Source organism: Lissotriton vulgaris, chromosome 9, assembly GCF_964263255.1.
Source record: "Lissotriton vulgaris chromosome 9, aLisVul1.2, whole genome shotgun sequence".
In the NCBI taxonomy this organism is placed as follows: Eukaryota; Metazoa; Chordata; class Amphibia; order Caudata; family Salamandridae; genus Lissotriton; species Lissotriton vulgaris.
The window spans coordinates 392,441,286-392,460,890 of record NC_141697.1 but is presented as its reverse complement, the minus strand read 5'-3'; the positions used below and the strand labels follow the sequence as shown (position 1 = coordinate 392,460,890).

Sequence of the window (19,605 nt, the reverse complement as noted above, 5' to 3'; positions counted from 1 at the left end):
ACTCTTCCCTCTAGTATCCCTCCTTTGACTCACCCCAAACCTCATTGTACTACTATGATCTTCATATTAATTCTTATGCTAGACTCTTTCCTCCTCTATTCCTCCTTTGACTCATCCCAAACCTCATTTAACTAATATGATCTCTCAAATAACCACATCTAGCCTCTTTTGTCCTCTATCCCTCTTTTATCCTATTCAATCAAATTAACAGACTCACATTGTCACCGCTCAAAATAACAACTTATATTTTCCTATACTAATTCCCCACTGGTCCTTTGAGTTCCAGAGTTATGTGCTACTGGCCAAAAAGCGCTTCAACACCTCATCAGGGGTAGTACGGCAATATAAATACAATTGCAATGCAAAACAATACATGCAGTTCTGTGTAATGGGAACATTCAAGCATTCATGTTTGTGAAAGCATGTACATGAAGTATGTACAAAGCCTGGCAAACGTGGAGACTGAGACTGCTGCGGACACTAATTTCTATTGGCAATAGCTACTCATTTTTGATTCAGTAACTCTGAGACAGTCCGCTGTTTGTTTTTAATCCTTTACTGTGATTCCCTAAATAGACCCAACTGCAGACTCCCACAACATAAAATAATAGTAGGAGACAATAAAAAAGCTACAAACCTTCAAAATAGGATTGCGGTTCTCAATCATTCCTTTCATGACCATGGTAATGGCTCTTGGAAATGGGGTACTGTCATCATGCAGTGCATCTAGTTCCAGGCCAAACGCCACCTGTGACACGGAGAGAGAAGATGATTAGACACTGATTTAGCTCATTATTTCATAACAGAAGAACAGGCAGACATTCATGCAAACATGTTACTAATCTATAGAAGTGCATGTTGACTGGAGAACAAATTGCAGCAGATTGTACTAAATTCCAAAGCCAATGGAGCCCAGCTAATCATATTAACTTTGTGGCTCATGCAGTAAATTTCTTTGAGAATGAAATGTAAGGGGAGAAGGAGAAGACTTGGTAGGGGACCATATAGAGTCCTTTGCATCTATAAAACCTTGTTCTTTTGCTTTGCTCTTTTTCCTATCAGTGGTACTTCTTCTATAAGCCCCTTAATAAACCATCTGACCCTTTTTATCTTGTCCTCCCAAAACCCAGATTAAGTAAATGTGATGGTGTCAAGCGTGGAAAACTTTATTGACTTCATTGACACATAATAAAAATTATAATGCACCTGAGAATATTCCACTACAACAGCAGTCCTCATGAAATGTATATATATCTAAGCCAGCTTAATATCAGCGACAACAGCACAATGGCCAGCGGTGGCTGGTAGACTTCAAAGAATCTAGCTGATTCAAAGCTACTGTTATTCACCAACATCATAGTCAGACCATGTTTTGCCTGCTCTCTCAAGCTGCCAGTGCTCAGTCCCACTAATGCACCATCTGTAAGCAGTCTTCATGTGTACATATGTGTATGTGACCACACAGCAGACTTTTTTCCAGGCAGAACTTAACCTTGACTGCCTGATTTCAGGGGTTATTTGACAAGAGAGATCATTCACCGAATTACGCTGACATACATACCATTTTCATCCATCACTTGACCATGTTCTCTCTTAATGTTATGTTGCCTTATCTCTCTTCTTTAACTACTATTCCATTTTTCATTTCTTTCATTTGACTTTTTACCTTTGCTGCTCTTCCAAGCATCATGTTTTTCCTTTCTCTTTATTGTTCTGTTATTCTTCTCCTCTTTTTCTGATCCACATATTGTTTTCTGTTACTCGTTACCCTCCTCCTCTTCCACTCCTTCTTTTGAAACAGCTCATTGGGTTAATGTGGCCATTGTCGATGCCATGTAGGCCACAGGCTCTAATCCTTATTGGGGGTGGGGGGGTCAGGAACTGATGGAAAGCCATCCACTGTGGCTAGAACAGGGGTCTCCAGTTGTACTCAGTCAGGAATGATTGAGTAGCTCAGTATGTCTTGTATTCATCATTGTATTGTGGAACATATAATATTTTATGAGAAAACAGAAAAATTATAAAAATCGGAATCAAGAGAAAAATCTAAATATATAACTTATTACACCCAAATAGAAAGAAGAGAAAAGGATGAAATTGGAGACGAAAAGAGGGGAACGTAGAGGGAATGAGACTGTGTGAAAAAAGAATGGGAGGCCGAGAGAAGCCAGCAAAATAAAGGAGTGTGTAGGAAAGAAACAGAGAGAAAAAGGAAATAGAAGACCACAAACAGAGCGTGTGAGAGAAAAAGACAGTAAGAATGGAAAAATTAATATGGGACTTTAAAAGAGGCTTTTGTTCCTACAGCCTTTCTGTGTAAATGTCAATAATGCACTCTTTGGCCAATGAGGAGAAAGCATGTTTACAGACTAATGACCACAGCTCTACCACTGTCAAAGCAGATTCATTAATGAAACTTTCAATATTCACTTTGTGTGTTTAAGTTTGCATAACCAGGCTGCAAAAACAAATCTACCACGTATTTCGTATTTTTCAATACAGCTGAAGACAACATAACTTTTAAAATTGTAGTAACGTTTTCTGGATGCATGTTTTTCCTTCTACTGTACCTTTCTTTTCATAAAATAGTTGAAATGGAAGCTGTTCTGTGGTGCTGTGATGAAACAAAATAATAATTTATTTTGTGGCTACAGCTGAAACTGTGTTCGAACTGTACCTGCTGTTGTAACAAGCAAAGGACTTTTCCTCTTCCTATAGACGACTATGAAGAGTCCATTGTATTTAGTACTAGCTTACCCGTCACGCGTTGCTGCTCTCATTGCTCTCCTGTTTCATTCGAGTGGGCTTGAGCAGTGCGTAATTGTTCGGTTTCCAATCTTGATTCTCGTTGCTCTCCTGTTTCATTTGAGCGGGCGTGAGCAGTGCGTAATCTATCAGTTTCCAATCTTGATTCTCGTTGCTCGTTTGTTTGTGAAGAACGGGCTTGAGCAGTGCGTACTCGATCGGCTTACAATCTTGATTTTTGTTGCTCGTTCGTTTGAGAAGAAAGTGCTTGACCAGTTTGTGTTCGAACAGCTTCTAATCTTGCTTCCCGTTGCTCGTCTGTTTCTGAAGCTTGTAATGCCTTTTTTCTTTTGTGCTTTAGATGTAGTTCGACAAATCGATTTTCATTTGGGGGGCATAACTCTCGACGATGCTCTCAAATTCGCTGTCAATTTCAGTATTAGAAAGATAATGAGGGCCCTTCTGGGTCGATTTAAAAAAAAAGTTTTTGCCAGAAACCTTCGCTGGAGTGTACTCAACAACTTCCCAAAGTTTCATGGCGATCGGATGAATGGTGTAGTAATGCATAAAGTGTTGTTTTAATTATGTTTATTTATTCGAGTGCTTGTGGATGCACGTTATTTTTTGTTTTTCCGTCTGGTGCGTACACGGATAAATCAGAAGTTTTTCCGAACGTGTGAGCTGGCCACATACAGTTGTCTATGTGAGAAGCACGGATTCTCCAAATCTAGTCCACACACTTGCAGCGATTGTCCTTGTGCTTTGTTGATGGTCATTGCAAAAGCAAGTCGCACTGGAAACTGTAAACGTTCAGTATTGGAAAGATTATGAGGGCCCTGGGGGTCGATATTTAACAATTGTTTTTTGCCAGAAACTTTCGCGGGGGTGTACTCAACAACTTCCCAAAGTTTCATGCCGATCGGATGAATGGTGTAGTAATGCATAAAGGACAAACTGACATACTTTCGTTTTTATATATATATAGAAGATGTGCAAAGATGTAATGTTGTTTTCTTGTTTTTAGGTTAAGGGTTCGGATTAATTATGAAGCTGAAGGCATCTCTAGCAATGTTATAATTAATTTATAATGAGTTTATAAAAATCTACTGCTGTTGTCATTGTTACTTCATTTCACAACATGTCATAAGAGGGGCTTTTATGGGATGTGTGCCAGACCATTCCTTGCTACTCAATTCTGTGTTTAGAATATCTTTAATTGCAAAGCCTCTTGCTAATTTCTCTGAAAGTACACTCTGTGCAGTCAGCTATTTGACTCTATACTTAGACTTTTTCTCTAGACTTGTGATCTTTATTGATGCTGATTTAAAATGACTAACTAACCGCCCTTTTACTTCTATAATGAGTCCTAATGTTAAATAAACCTTTATGATTTGGATTTGAATCTTTTCTTTTGTAAGTTTCCTTTTATTGTCTTGGGCCACTTGTTTTTTGGGATCACATGGCCCCGGTCCATCAAATCCAGCCCTTCAGTAATTTATTAAAGCAAAGCACTAACAGATTTTTATAGTGAGGATGGTTATAGACAAATTGGGACGTATTTGATCTGAAATCTTAAAAAAATGTGCATCTCCAAAATTGTTAGAATTAACATTCAGGAATCATGTGGATTATACTTGTGTACAGGTCCTGTTGAATTACATATGTTAGAAATGGGATTTCCGGCTGACCATGTATGGCGCCTAAGCCAGTCAGAAGCCACCACTCTAATCAGGGCAAGGGAGTTACACGCTGAAGATAAACCCTGCTCACTCCCTCGTAGCTTGGCACGAGCAGTCCGGCTTATCCCAGAGGCAATGTGTAAAGCATTTGCGAAACACACACACCGCAGCGATACACTAGGCACACCGCAAAAGAAACTCCACACAAGGTTATATAAAAAATAGCCTTTGTATTACTCATACACACATTAGATCATAATCACAAATATACACTGTGCCAACTGGCACTTGGTAATACTTTACAGGGGATTATATACATGACAGTGCCACTGTCAGAACCATCAGAATACAAGTAGTGAATATAAAACAACCGGTAACTACTAGTACGATACTGTACTCCGCATAGACATATTATGCATAAACAATGGGCATAAACACATTATGTATCATCACACATTATGCATCATAATTAGGGATCCCGGTTTTATGGTACTTATTTTTTTGACATTTCCCTCTGTATTTATTTATATTTACTTTTTGGTCCTTTTATCTGTATTTATCCACATTTATTTTTGTCGCAAGCAAAAGAAGACGCTGCAGACAGTATTTTTCCACATTTATTTAAATAGGCACTGCACACTTGCACTCAGTTTAGATATTTTTTATATATACACATCAAATTAAGTAAATACAATATATTCATCTGAAAACTTACTTTGACAAAATAATTTAAAGAGAACATAGGCCTAAACAGACCTAGAGTAACTTGCATGAGGAAACCATTACTGTGGAGCTGTACAAACTAGGGACCTTTTAATCATGTTCTTCTCTCGTCACATTTGATGTGCCTTCAAATACAGAGGTCAAATGTCAAGCTGTGTCTTTGAGGGAGCACCCCATTCTTTTTTTCTCATTGCAGAACAATTTCCCTGGGATTATTTAGGCCTACATAGGAATTATTTTGACAGATTTTTCTTCCATTTTTTTTAAACAGAGGAGATAATTTTCCAGCATGCACTATGATAAATTTCTATTTATAACTTGCTAACACGTAAGGTGAGTGTTCATATTTTTGAGGGGAGGAGGGTGCTAAATGCTTTGTGTCAGCATTGGAAACATTGTTCCACCTGATCCAACACGAAGTATAACGGAACCAGGCCCGGAGGAATTGGAGAGCTTTACCAGAGCGTCAGTTCAATTTTGCCTGTTCATATGCATTGTTTACAGGCATTTGAAAATAAAGTGATATGCTCAGAATCACGATTGGTTTCTGATGCAGCGTCCAGGATTACCCACTGAAAGCATTTAAATGTATTAACTGGCCCAAAGTGTTTCCCTCTGCAACATTGGGGCTGCGGAAATGTGTACACAATAAAGCAAAGCACGCCTCCCCTTCTCCTCTGGAGTGCACCTGAAGACAAGGGGCCACTGAAAGCGTGGACCCAAGTAGAGCAATGCACATTCCATAGGGGAAGGCACCCGGAGGCAGGAGCAACAGTCTTCAATACTGTCAGAGTTAACATTAATAAAGCAAAGCACTCTCAGACAATGAGACGCTTCACACACCCAGAAGCAGGCGCGCAACACCTATTGCTTCAACGGACTTCAGCTCCTCCGTCTCTTCCCCCTCCTTCCCCCCCATCACTGCCCTTTCCTCACCCTGGCCACCAGTGCCAGATGTTCACACTGCCACCCTAGTTCTTTACATTACCCAACAGTGCCACATTCTAACACTGTTCACCCGTGTAACTTTACTATTCTGAACCTCACAGCCTCTTTCTCACAATGTTCACTGTAGCAGCTTCTTAAACTGCCCATCACTTGCAACTACACACTTTGCCCCCACTACCCGTTCTTCATACTTCCCACTTGGGGAGATCGTCACATGCCCCAAATTGCCAGTCACTCATGCTGTGTATCAGTGGCAGCATCTCACACTGCCTTACAGGGTCGGTTTGTCACATTGTTTACGTATGCCAGTAGCTGACACTGCCCATCAGACTCCATGCCCATTTCGTCCTAGGACTCTTTGCTGTGACTAGCAGCTGGAGGACCAAGTTTGGGCCAGCTGTGCATGAGTGAGGTGGGGGAACGCAAGGAGAAGTGGGGTGTAAGGCAGAGAGTGGATTAGGTGGGTGAGTGTAGAGTACGTGCAAGGGTGGAGGCGAGGACTACACTTGAGGTTGAATTGTAAAGTTGAGAAAAGAGATTGTGTGAAAAGGTTAGTGTGGGAGTTCAGATTGGAGTAAATGGGAGAGTGGAGCACGTAGGGGAGTGGAGACTACGCGGCGGGAGAGAGGGACCTCATCGCCCCAGCCTTCTCTGGGTTGCTCTGGCAGGCCTTCCACACTCGGCCCCTCTCCAAAGCCTGGCTGTAGCTTCAGGTAAAAGACAGCTCCACCCGGCCTGGCCGACAAGATGAAAGCCTCCAGAAGTCAGGGGCCTCCATGGGCTAAAACATGCTCCAAATAACCAAGAGACAAGTATCCCCCATCTGTGCGTCAGGATGTCGAAAAGGTCCCTCTCCAGGGAGGCTCTTCTGACCCCCTAAAGCATGTACTGGCCTAGCAAAGGTAACATACAGTACTGAGGAGTGTACGGGTGAGGCACTGTAGCGAGCCGGTGGGAGGCTCTGAACTCTGCTGGCTGTACCCTCTTCACCGTCTTTTGAAAACCGGGAGCCTTAATCATATTGTAACACTTTAATTTCCAAAGAAACAACTTTTTTAATGTAAAAATGTAATATGTCAGCAAGATATTTGAGATGTACACAAACCTGGGCAATGTGCTGGTGGTTCTGTGCCTTGCTCCCCCCCCTTGGGTGAGCCATCACTGATAATGATCATAGAGAGGCAATTTACTCAACTGATGGATGAGAACTAGAGGATTCAACGTTTGGTCTATAGTAAACTACACAACCAAAATTAGTTGTAGTAGAAAAGAGACCCACAACTTATTGCCACTCTTTGCTATGATCGCTGCAGCACATATACTGTGATAGACAAAGCAGTGAATGGCTGTTCGCCATTTATAAATATCAAGCAATCTGTAAATGAACAGTGGAAAGGGGAGACCACTCGGTCACCCCGAACGTATGGCTGGGTGCCCCGATCCCCTGGGAAACCTTTGCGGGCAGGGGGCGTGTCCCGGCCGGTATGCCCATAGTGGCGTGGTTGGAGCAGGCCCCCGCCGCCTAAAAGGGTTGTCCTAACACGCGCCCGGAAGTCCGTGCACTTCTGGGCGGGATAGGGACGCTGCCCCGCCTTCCCGCTGCAAGATAAAAGGCGCGGGAATCCAGGCAAGCGTCCTCTTGTTCCTGCGCTCTGAAGGCTGCACCACTCGTCGCTCGTGAGCCCTCAAGGGAACAAGCTGCAGTTTTTGAACGTGTAATCGTTGTTTTTTCTGTTTCAGTCGTCAAGGCGTAGCTGGAGTCCGAGTCGCTACTAGAAAACAGGCAGAGATAAAACAGAACGCAGATATGCCTGGTAAGAAGAGTGGAAAGAGCTCCGAGATGGAACGAATGCTGCGCACACTGGTGAACCAAGTGTCAGCGATGGACAGAAAATTTGGTAAAGTAGACCAGCTGGGTCGCGGCTTAGCGGCCCTCCGGAAACAAGTGGAGGCCCAAGCGGGGCCCTCAGGGCGACCTAAGAGGATTGTGGGGCCTGCTTTGCCAAACATTACCCCAGGGGGGGGAATAAGGGGAAAAAGAGGAAGGGGAAAGCGGGTCCTAGCGAGGCCCCAGTTCCGATGGAGGTCCCACTGGTCCCAGTAGCACCAGCGTCCAGCCCGGTACCCACACCGGATGGGGGATTGCCAATCCTTGTGGTTATCACACCGCTGGATGACGACCAAATGCCTCCCGAACTAGCGCTTCAGTTGGCGGCTGTGTTACCCTAGTTGAAGAAGGGAGCGGGGGGATCCGCGGCTGTGGAAGACCCAGCCGAAGAAGCTAGGCAGATTATCGAGCAGCTCAGGCAGACAAGGGGCGCTGGGACAGCGAACGTGCCTTCTATTTCTCCGCAGGTGGCGAACGTGGCCGAAAATCAGAATAGGTCGACGGACACGACCGGAGGTACAACAGAAGCCGGTAAGAGATCGCTCCCAATAATGGGGGAGGGCGCTGTACCCTCAAGGCAGGAATGCTTGGCGCAACATGTCCCTATGGCAACAAAAGAGATGGTGTGGGCAAATAAATATATCAATATGTTTTCATTGTTGACAGACAATTCTGAGTTAGAATATGCCAAGACTCAGAAGGATTTATGGCACCCCAGTGTATGGAGGGCAAAGATGGCAGAATTCAGGGTGGAAGAGTCTATGATGAACTGGATCCGGGCCTTTTCTGTTTTTGTAGCAATTGTGGGTGAGCGATCACCAGAACTGTTGGGAGACCTTGCTTGCTACTAGAGCAGGATCACGGGCTTCCATGAGAAGTATGGAGGGGAAGAATGGAAAGGGTATGACGTGGCATTTAGAAAAGCCAAAGAGTTTAATGAAACACTGACTTGGGATTGTTTGGATACTGTATCTTGGCATGTGCAGTTCCTGCCGGGCGCGGCAGGTGGATCAGGGTCGAGTGCAAACGGCTCCAGGGCCTTTCAGCAGAAACATCCACAGCCCTTTCGACCAACCTATGGGGGAGATACTCCGTCTAGATCGGGCGGGAATGGGAATAATCGAGGAGTATGTTGGGGTTTTAACAAAGGAACTTGTAGCAGGCCGCAGGGAACATGCAGGTTCAGGCATGCCTGCGCAGGTTGTGGTAACACCTCCCACCCCGAAACTAGCTGCCGATCCAGAGGCAATAGTACTGGAGGAAAAGGGGGTACCAAGCAGGATTGGCACGGTGCCTCGGAGGTCCAAACAATCGCCCGTCGATATTCTGGCTTTGACTCCCTGGCTGAACAAATACCTTGATCATGTGTCCGCTGGGATTCTACGGGATGGCTTCTCGTATGGCTTCAGGATCCCGGCGGGTGATTTTCGGGGGGCCCCCTCATGCAAAAACCAACTGTCTGTTAAGCACAACCCGGTGGTGGCCGCCACAAAAATCGCAAAAGAGGTTCGCTTGAGGCGGGTTGCAGGACCGTTCGGTGAACCACCAACGGCAAATTTTGTGTGTTCCCCATTAGGGATAGTTCCCAAGAAGGAGCCGGGAGAATTCAGGCTCATTCATAATTTATCTGCACCAAGGGGGGCTTCCGTTAATGAGGCGATCGACGCAGACATTTGCAGTGTGAGGTATGCATCATTCGATGACTCAGTGGTAATGTTGAATCGCCTAGGCCAGGTGCATTGTTAGCAAAATCGGATATTGAATCCGCATTCAGGTTGCTTCCGGTGCATCCCCAGGATCTGCACTTGTTGGGTTTTGCATTTCAGGGAAAGTACTACATGGATAAGTGCATGCCGATGGGTTGTTCAATTTCGTGTGTCTATTTTGAAATATTTCGCTCATTTCTGGAGTGGGTATTCTCGAAGGCCTCAGGGCACCAACATGTGATGCATTATCTCAATGATTTCCTGTTTCTCGGCCCAGCGGGCTCTCGGGACTGTGCACGGGCATTGCAAGATTTCTGCGTGCTCATGCGGGGTTTCGGGGTACCGTTGGCGCCAGGTAAGACGGTGGGTCAACTACCTCCCTGGAGTTTCTGGGTATCGAACTAGACTCCGTGGAGGGTTGCTTCCGTTTGCCAGCGAAGAAGATTCAGGGCCTCCTTGTTGCAATGTCTCCGGAACGACAAAGTGACACTGCACCAACTCCAGCAAACAGTGGGAAAGCTTAACTTTGCATTGAGGGTTATACCGATGGCTCGCCCTTTCTCCCGAATGATTGCCCAGGCCATGGTTGGCCTAAAGGAAGGGCACCATCGTACAAGGCTGTCGGCAGAGGTTCGCCAGGACATGCTCATTTGGCTGGCATTCTTGGTGGATTTCAATGGCCGAGTAGTCTGGAGCAAAGCCCCGGCCTCGTCAGCAGAATTAGGTTTATGGACCGACTCTGCGGGCAGTGTGGGGTTTAGCGCGATCCTTGGTAACCGATGGTCGGCCCAGAAATGGCCAGCATGGTGGGAAACAAGTGGTTTGACGAGCAACATTGGTTTTCTAGAGCTATTCCCCATCTGGGTAGCGCTGTCGGCCTGGCCAGAAGAGTTCCGAAACCGCTCGGTGATATTTTGGTCTGATAACATGTCCGTGGTCGAGTGCATTAACCAGCAGGCAGCACGCTGCAAGTGGATATTGCGATTATTGAAAGAAATTGTGTTGAAATGCTTGAGACTATGGGCCAGATGTAGGTGAAATAGATTTACCGATTTTTAATTACCGAATGTTGCCGATTCGGCAATTAAAAATTGGTAAATCTATGGAGTGGACATGTAGGTATTCCAGATGTGCTGGAATACCGATTCGGATGATTTCGGTATTTACCGGTAATGCCCATTCATTCCTATGGGCTTTGAAGCCCATAGGAATGAATGGGCATTACCGATTCGGTATTTACCGAATCGGTAAATACCGATTTTCACAAGGGTGCAGGGGGTGTCACTTTGACACCCTCTGGCACCCCCAAAACAGGCTCGGGTGCCATGTGGCAGGCATAAATGCCCTAAGGGCAGGTCTGCCTGTCACATGGCATAGGTGTGCATGCACACATGTGCATGCACACCGGAATCTGTATTTTACCATCAAATTGGATTTGATGGTAAAATACCGATTCGGTAAGGCCTCTGGGACTCTGAAGAGTCCCACCTACATCTGGGTGGCTCAGATTCGGTAAATTTACCGATTTTTTATTTTACAAAATAGGTAAAATTACCGAATCAGTAATTTTACCGATTCGGTAAAATAATGCCCCCTACATACCTATCACCTATTTACCGATCGGTAACGGCCGAAAATACCGATTTTCGGCCGTTACCCACCGACCTACATCTGGCCCTAAATGTACAATTCAGGGCAAAACATGTGCCAGGAGTACTGAATAATGCAGCTGATGCGCTCTCTCGTTTCAAAATGCAGGCTTTCAGGGATTGTTTACCCTCAGCGGAGCTAGTGGCAGCGCCATTTCCCGAAGCATTATGGCAAATCGGCGCCCCGTACTACAAAACCTCGTGGCAGCCCGTTTAGTGCCCAAGACAAGAAAAGCTTATGAAGGGGCGTTCCGCTCGTACTGCGCCTTTTTGGGCCCAGCATGGGAGCATAGATGGGGTCAGGAGTGGTCCTTTACCCATTTTTTAGTGGTACTTCATGAGGAGGGCCGGTCGGTGGCAACCGCCAGTCGGTATAAGGCCGCCATATAGTTTATGGCTCAGCTCCAGGGGATCAGGGACCCAACGGATTCCTTTATAGTCAGAAAGGCGCTGCGCGGCTGTCGGCGCCTAGAGGGTCGCAAAAGGGATACCAGGATTTGACAGATTGACCTCCTTGTTGGCTAAACTGGAGGAGACATGCTCCTCACCTAGCGAGGTCGTCCTATTCCAGCCAGCATTTGCGCTGGCGTTTTATGGGGCCCTGCGGGTAAGCGAACTAGTGGCTGCCAACAAAAAGGATACCGAGGGGGGTCTGCGCAGGGACCACACGCAAGTGAGGGGGAATTCCCTGCTGATCACGATAGCCAGGTCAAAGACAGACCAGGAGGCCCAGGGGAACAGCATTGTGTTGCAGCGCGCTCCAGGTAGTCCCTGTTGTCCAGTGAGGCATGTTGAGGCCTACCTAAAACAAAGGTTGACGACGTGGGGGGGGGGGGGCTTGCTGCGACATGCTGACGGAACCCCGTTAACAAAGTTTCAGTTCCAGAGGGTGCTGGCAATCATGATTGCAGCTGCGGGCTTGAACCCGAGTGATTTTGGGACTCATTCATTTAGGATAGGGGCCGCTACAGAAGCAACGGCGGGGGGTCTGCAGGCAGACAATGTTAAACAATTAGGCCGCTGGTCTTCGAATTGTTTCAAACGGTACGTGCGGCTGCACATGTTGTATGTTACTGAAGAAGTGCACTCAGGCTTGTTGTCTTTTGTTTGGATTACAGTTTCACGAGCCTGTGACGCAGGGCGGAAATTGGGACCGGCCCAGTATCAGCTAACCACCACTTCAGGAAAAAGGAATGGAAGACGAGTGGTCTGGGTCGTGTGCCACTCATACGTGAGGCGTGCCGAGGACATATTCAAGGCAGGGGATGCAATCCACACATCTGAGGAATATGGTTTCAGGGTGTCCTTCCATGGGAAGGGTGGCCTATGTATTGACCGACTGCAAAATTTTGTGGAAGAATTGTCAGGGTGGCACAGGTCACCGCCATCAGTAGTTATAGTGCACATTGGAGGCAATGACTTGGTACGGTTGGTCAGACGAGCTTTAATCAAGCACATACTTTCAGCAGTTAGTTGGTTAGCAAAGAAGCTCCCAGGGTGCACAATAGCTTGGTCACACATGATTCCGAGGAGGGTATGGAGGGGTGGATTGTCCACAACAGCGTTGAACCATTCGGTAAAGAGGGTCAACAATAAAATGGAGAAATTGTTTCGCTCTGCTCATCTTCTAAGCATACCTCATGGGTGCATCTGGGGGGACCACTGTTATTCAGATGAAGGGGTATACCTGTCCAGGGTGGGGAATGACTTATTGATAGGAGACATGATAGCATGGCTAGTGGGATTGAGGAGATATGACCTATAGGAGGTGTGGGGGGGCCAGATAGTCGGTCAACTCGGTCATGATCGGTGAGCAGTGATTTCAAGGTCCCTAGGGGGGCCCCACCCATTATGGATGGGAGCCCCTGGGGGGAGGCGGCCATTGGCCCCTCCCACGGGGGCGGCACCCATTACGGATGGGATCGCCCAGGGGTAGAAGGCTATATGCCCCTCCCACGAATTTCCCGGGGGCCGGATATCCGCTCCGGCGGAAGAGAGTGCGGGGAAAGGGGGGGAGTCCACGTTGTCCTTCTTACGGATACCCCGCACGGGAACTCGGACGACCTTAAGATGGCGCCGAGTGAAAGGGGGCCCCCATGACAAGGGAAGTTACAGTTGGCTACGAGGGTAAAGGCCTCTGCGCATGCGCCACTCACACGTGAGGGCGGAAATTTGGTGATATGGATCTGACACCGGTTAAGACCTTGCCGTTGGCCCCCAACGATAGGATGTACAAAATTTGTATGCAATGCATTATGTCATGATGTTAGACTCAGTTAGGAAAATCTTTGCATTAGAGATTTGTTAAGGTTAGCCTGGATACCGGTCTTCATCAAATGTAATGAAAGTTGAATTTTGTACATGATACATGAAACGTTTTTAATTTAAAGTTTTAAATTTTGTTTCATAATTTAATAAATACGGCCGGGGGTCGTGAGGTCCTCCTGCCTTCCAAAAGTCAAACTGTGTCTGTCTCCTACCATTGGGATTGGTGGTGGAAGGGGTGGCGGGCATCCCGGACCATATGGAAAGGGGAGACCACTCGGTCACCCCGAACGTATGGCTGGATGCCCCGATCCCCCGGGAAACTTTTGCGGGTGGGGGGGGCGTGTCCCGGCCGGTATGCCCATAGTGGCGTGGTTGGAGCACGCCCCCGTCGCCTAAAAGGGTTGTCCTAACACCCGCCCGGACGTCCGTGCACCTCTGGGCGGGATGTGGACGCTGCCCCGCCTTCCCACTGCAAGATAAAAGGCGCGGGAATCCAGGCAAGCGTCCTCTTGTTCCTGCGCTCTGAAGGCTGCACTACTCGTCGCTCGTGAGCCCTCAAGGGAACAAGCTGCAGTTTTTGACCCACCCACCAGCCCCTGTTGCAGAAGTTTAGGAGTAAACAAACTTCTAATTCGCAATTTGATTGTAATGAATAAACGTCTTGTTGAAATCATTGCTCTCATCTTAAATCGATTCCAAGAGTATGCATGCAACCGAATACTTGCCTATAGGCCTTTTTTCCTTTGTAGAAATGTTATGGAATGTATGCAATAAAAAACGTTCTCTGCTATAGGACCTTTTCTCCTTTGTAGCAATGTTTATAGTTCATTGGATATACCTAGCTGTAATTTAAGATTAAGCATAGGTTTTTTCCCCCTAGTAAGTAACTAACTGTCGTATTTATTTAGTCTTCGGTCGGGCGGTAAGGTCATGATCGGTGAGCAGTGATTTCAAGGTCCCTAGGGGGGGCGCCACCCATTATGGATGGGAGCGCCCGGGGGGAGGCGGCCATTGGCCCCTCCCACGGTGGGCAGCACCCATTACGGATGGGATTGCCCAGGGGGAGACGGCCATAGGCCCCTCCCAGGGGGAGACGGCTATATGCCCCTCCCACGAATTTCCCGGAGGCCGGATATCCGCTACGGCGGAAGAGAGTGCGGGGAAAGAGGGGTGGGGGTGGGGGGAGTCCGCACGGGAACTCGGACGACCTTAAGATGGCGCCGAGTGAAAGGGGGCCCCCATGACAAGGGAAGTTACAGTTGGCTACGAGGGTAAAGGCCTCTGCGCATGCGCCACTCACACGTGAGGGCGGAAATTTGGTGATAGGGATCGGACACTGTTTAAGACCTTGCCGTTGGCCCCTAACGATAGGATGTACAACATTCGTATGCAATGCATTATGTCATGATGTTAGACTCGGTTAGGAAAATCTTTGTATTAGAGATTTGTTAAGGTTAGCCTGGATACCTGTCTTCATGAAATGTAATGAAAGTTGAATTTTGTACATGATACATGAAACGTTTTTAATTTAAAGTTTTAAATTTGGGCGTGGCCAAGATGGCGGGGTGAGCGGACGCTTCCTCCCGTAGCTCCTCCGGCCCGGCTCAGCTCGAGCCCCGATTCCTGCGCTTCTCTCCCCCCGCGGAAGCACTGCGGGCGAGAGAACTGTGCCGGAGTTCTTGGGGCACGTTTTGATACCACTTTGACTTCTGTTGCCCCGGGGGAAGTCCCTGAAAAGTCTGTTCATCGATCGACCCGAGGAGAGGAGCCTGGGTCGCCCCGAAGAGAAGGGCCTGGAGGCGGAGCGTATTGCGGCGCTGTACGCGCGCCTCGGCGGAGTCGAGTGCTGAAAGCTGGAGATCCCGGGGGACGGACTAGACGAACTCCGCGGAGTGTGGAAGCTTCCCGGCCGGCGCCCTGGTGGCCGGGACCATCGCTAGACGACAGACCCCTGCCCTGCGACGACGATCTACCCCCCTGCCATGGGGATCGGAGTGTGACGCCTTGCGGACCCCGAGCCTGGAGGAGTGGAACGGTGAAGCCTTAACGGAGCCCGGACCGGGCGTATTGACCGATGGTACTGGGAAACACTGGGTCCGCACTTCCCCGACCCGTTGCCATTTGAGGGTCGCCCATAGACTAGCTGGCCTGGGCTGGCATCCTGGGTTCCGCCCTCCCGCCATCTTGTCTTTGCGGAACTGATGCTGGTGACCCTCGCCCGCACCCTGGTTCTACGAGCGCCTCGGTCTCTCCTGGTGCCTATACATCTGCTGCCCTCCCTGGGAGCACACAGCTGAAAGCCTCAGACTTGGACATTGCTGACCGCCCTGCCTGGTCCGGTGGTCGTCTCGCCCTGACCCGGGCCGCCATTTTGTCGCCTGTGACGCACTACCCTTGTCCTCGCCGAGGACTTCACACCTGGTGCCCACGAGCGGCTGGACGCGTCTGCAACGGCCGGCTCTAAGCTTCGACCACCGCGGAGACCAGGATGGCCGGAAGACGAGGCGCCGCACGGGGAGATCGCACTTTGCCGGACATGCTCGGCAGGGCCCAGCAACTGCGCGACAGGGCGCAACCATCCCCGGGGTCCTCCCGGGCCTTCATCGGACGCCACCGGGGGCGAACCACCTGTCACGAGGTCCTTCATGGAGGACTTATTCAGCTCCCTCAAGGAGGAATTTCAGACTCTCAAGACCGAGGTGGCGGGTGAGGTCCGTGAGGTGCGAAGAGAAATCGAAGGCCTGGGCGAGCGAGTCGACACTGTGGAAACGGCGGCCCAGCGCCGCGACGAGGAGATAGTTCATCTCCAGCAGGACGTCCTCCGCCTACGGGAGCAGTGTGTCGAGCTCCAGGCCCAATCGGAGGACCTTGAGAACAGATCCAGGCGGAATAATATCCGGGTACGGGGAGTTCCGTCCGCGGATGAGGGTGCGGACCTAGTGGCCTATTTGCAGGACCTGTTCCGCGACATCTTGGGAGAAGGAGCGGACTTCCCGATCCGCATAGACAGAGCACACAGGGTGGGCCGACAGCGCCAATCTTCGGCACCCCCGCCTGATATCCTGGCGTTCTTGCCGGATTTCCCCCTAAAGGAGCGCATTATGACAGAGGCCCGCAGGAAGCAGCCGCTGTCCTTTCGAGAACGACCCGTGGCGCTCTATCAGGACCTGTCCGCCATCACGCTGCAGAAACGCAGGTCTTTCCGCATCGCCACGGACTTCCTGCGAGAGCATGAGACGGCCTACTCCTGGGGTCACCCCTTCCGTCTTATTTTTCGATGGAATGGGGTGTTGCATCAGCTGCGCTCCTTACAAGATGTCTGTGGGGTACTGGGACTCACAGCTACGGAGGAAGAAGGAGCCACACCCGCATGGCGGCGCCCCGAGCGGCGGGGCCGACGGAGATAGAGGAGGCGCCAATCGTCGGCGACGGCGAGTCGCCCTGATTCCCCTACCATCAGGGCGGATATGGCGGAAGCCCTGAGGACTGCGGCCAGGAACTTGCCCGATTCCAATGGCGTGGCCCAGACGGCCTAACTTTACTCCGGGGGAGAACTCTTAGCTTCTTCGATGCTGGGTTTGGGCTGGGGGTTGGGGGGAAGTGGTTGGAGGTGTGTGGCTGGACGTCCACTTGACTGTTTTCTGCAGACTCGCCCATTTGGGCTAGACTGAGACTTTGGGGTGTTTTTTCTGGTTTTTGGTTTTGGCTGGTTGCCATGGGTTGATTTTGGGGGGGGTTTCACAGTTGGTTTGGTGTTGAGGGGGTCCCGTCCGATGCTGTCCGAACATATGCGGAGCCGATTCTGGCCTTCCCTGCGACCCTGCCCCGCGCGCCCCTTCCACTGATCCCGAGCTTGCTGCACGGCGCTTTGCTTCCCTGGGAATGATGCCGCCCCTGAAAGTAGTGACCCTTAATGTTAAGGGTCTAAACAACCCTGTGAAGCGTAGGGCGATTCTTTCCCTGCTAGAAGGGTCGCAGGCGGATATCTGCCTCCTGCAGGAAACCCATTTACTTTCTAAAGATTGCCATAGGCTGCGCTCTGCCAAGTTCCCCACGCAACTCTTTTCCTCGGCTGCGACTGAGACTGCAGGGGTAGCCATTCTTCTAGCCAGCACCTTCCGAGGTGAGGTGCTGTATAAACATGCCGAGCAGAAGGGGAGGCTCCTAGTGTATCGCATGCGTCTAGGGGGTGTAGCCTTTACGGTTGGTTCCGTATACAGCCCAAATGACCACCAGGATCGCTTCCTGGAATCTGTGTTGGTAGACGTTACTGCCTCGCCCGACCGCCACGTCATCTTGGGGGGAGACCTGAACATGGTCTTCGACTCCACCTTGGATAGGTCGGCCCAGCGCTTTCCGCAGATGGGGGAGCTTTCTAGAGCGGTAAAGGACCGGATCGCAGAGATGGATCTACATGACCTCTGGCGCATAATGCACCCCGCCGATAGGGACTACTCATACTTCTCCCACGCACACCGCACTTACTCGCGGTTGGATTACCTCTTGGTGAGTGGACCGCTCCGTTCAGCCGCCACGGCGGCTGACATCGGGGTTTTGTCCCTGTCCGATCATGCGCCGGTTTCCGGAGTTTTTGCTTGGCCGGTGGCCCCCCCCTCCAGAGGGATGTGGCGGCTTCGGGACACACTTCTCCATAAAAAGTCGGTGGTGAAGCGAGTGGAGGAGGTCATTCAGGAGTACCTGACTCACAATAGCAACCCCGATACGTCCCTGGCAACGCAATGGGCAGCTTTGAAAGCGGTCATCAGAGGGGAGTTTATCTCCATCTCCTCGGCGGAGAACAAGGAGCGTCAACGCAAGAGGGAGGAATTAACGGCGCAGGTCAGGGAACTTGAGCAGGTTCACCGCCGGACAGGGGCGCCTCGTGTTTGGAGGCAGCTGAAGGCGGCGCGGAAACTTCTCTCTGCGTTGGACCTGGACCGGGCGGAGTATGCGGCGTTGCGCCTGAAACATGCCTTTTACACCGGCGGGGATAGATGCGGTAAGCTCCTGGCCCACCGGCTCAGGGCTGCGCAGCAACGCAACGTCGTAAAGGAGCTAGTGGGAGCAGATGGAGTCCCGGTTTCCGGTGACGCGGAGGTGGCGGACTCCTTCCGTGCCTTTTACGAGGCGCTGTACGCGGCAGAGCCCTCCCCACCGGGAGAGGCTGAGGCCTATCTGGAATCAGTAGCCCTCCCGGCCTTGGACCCCGCCCAGGCGGCCCACCTGGAGAGGGATATACACGTGGAGGAAGTCATCTCCGCTATTGCACGGCTGAAACACGGCAAGGCCCCGGGCCCGGATGGCTATACGGCCTTGTTTTACAAGACCTTCTGTCCCACTGTCGCGCCTCTCCTGGCTCGCTTATTCAACTCCTTCTCCGAACCGGGAGCTATCCCGCCGGACCTTCTTTCGGCGACCGTGTCGGTTATCCCGAAACCGGGAAAGGACCGGACTCTGTGCGGCTCGTATCGGCCCATCTCGCTTCTGAATGTGGACCTCAAGCTGTACACGGGGATCTTGGCGGCCAGACTGGGTCTACATCTACCAGGTTTGGTGGAGGCGGATCAGGCCGGCTTTGTACCCGGTAGGCAGACGGTCGACAACACCAAGAGGGTGACACACGTGCTAGAAAAGGCCTCACGCGTCCCCGGGGAGCGGATGCTGCTATCGGTAGACGCGGAAAAGGCCTTTGATAAGGTTCATTGGCCGTACCTCGAGCTGGTTCTTGGGAAACTGGGGATCGGCGAGAGGTTCCGCACTATGATCTTTAATTGCTATAAGAGGCCGTCAGCATCGGTGCGTGTCAACGGACACAGCTCTGGCAGCTTTGCCATTGAGCGCGGCACGAGACAGGGTTGCCCCCTTTCACCGCTCCTGTTTGCCCTCTATATGGAGCCGTTTGCCCAGAGGATCCGTGATAACCCGGACGCCATCGGAGTGAAGATGGGGCAATACACGCATACTGTTAGCTTGTATGTGGACGATGTCTTGCTGACCCT

The 19,605-nt window shown here is 49.9% G+C and overlaps 1 protein-coding gene across 1 annotated transcript in view; it reads right to left on the bottom strand.

Moving 5' to 3' along the window:
• The window catches only part of LOC147690174 (cholesterol 24-hydroxylase-like), a 284,595-nt gene that overhangs the window by 147,010 nt on the left and 117,980 nt on the right, over positions 1-19,605 (bottom strand). The window contains exon 7 of the mRNA XM_086937768.1: positions 638-748. Within this exon, the coding sequence (XP_086793894.1) occupies positions 638-748 (111 nt within the window). The remainder of the gene's footprint in view (positions 1-637; positions 749-19,605) is intronic.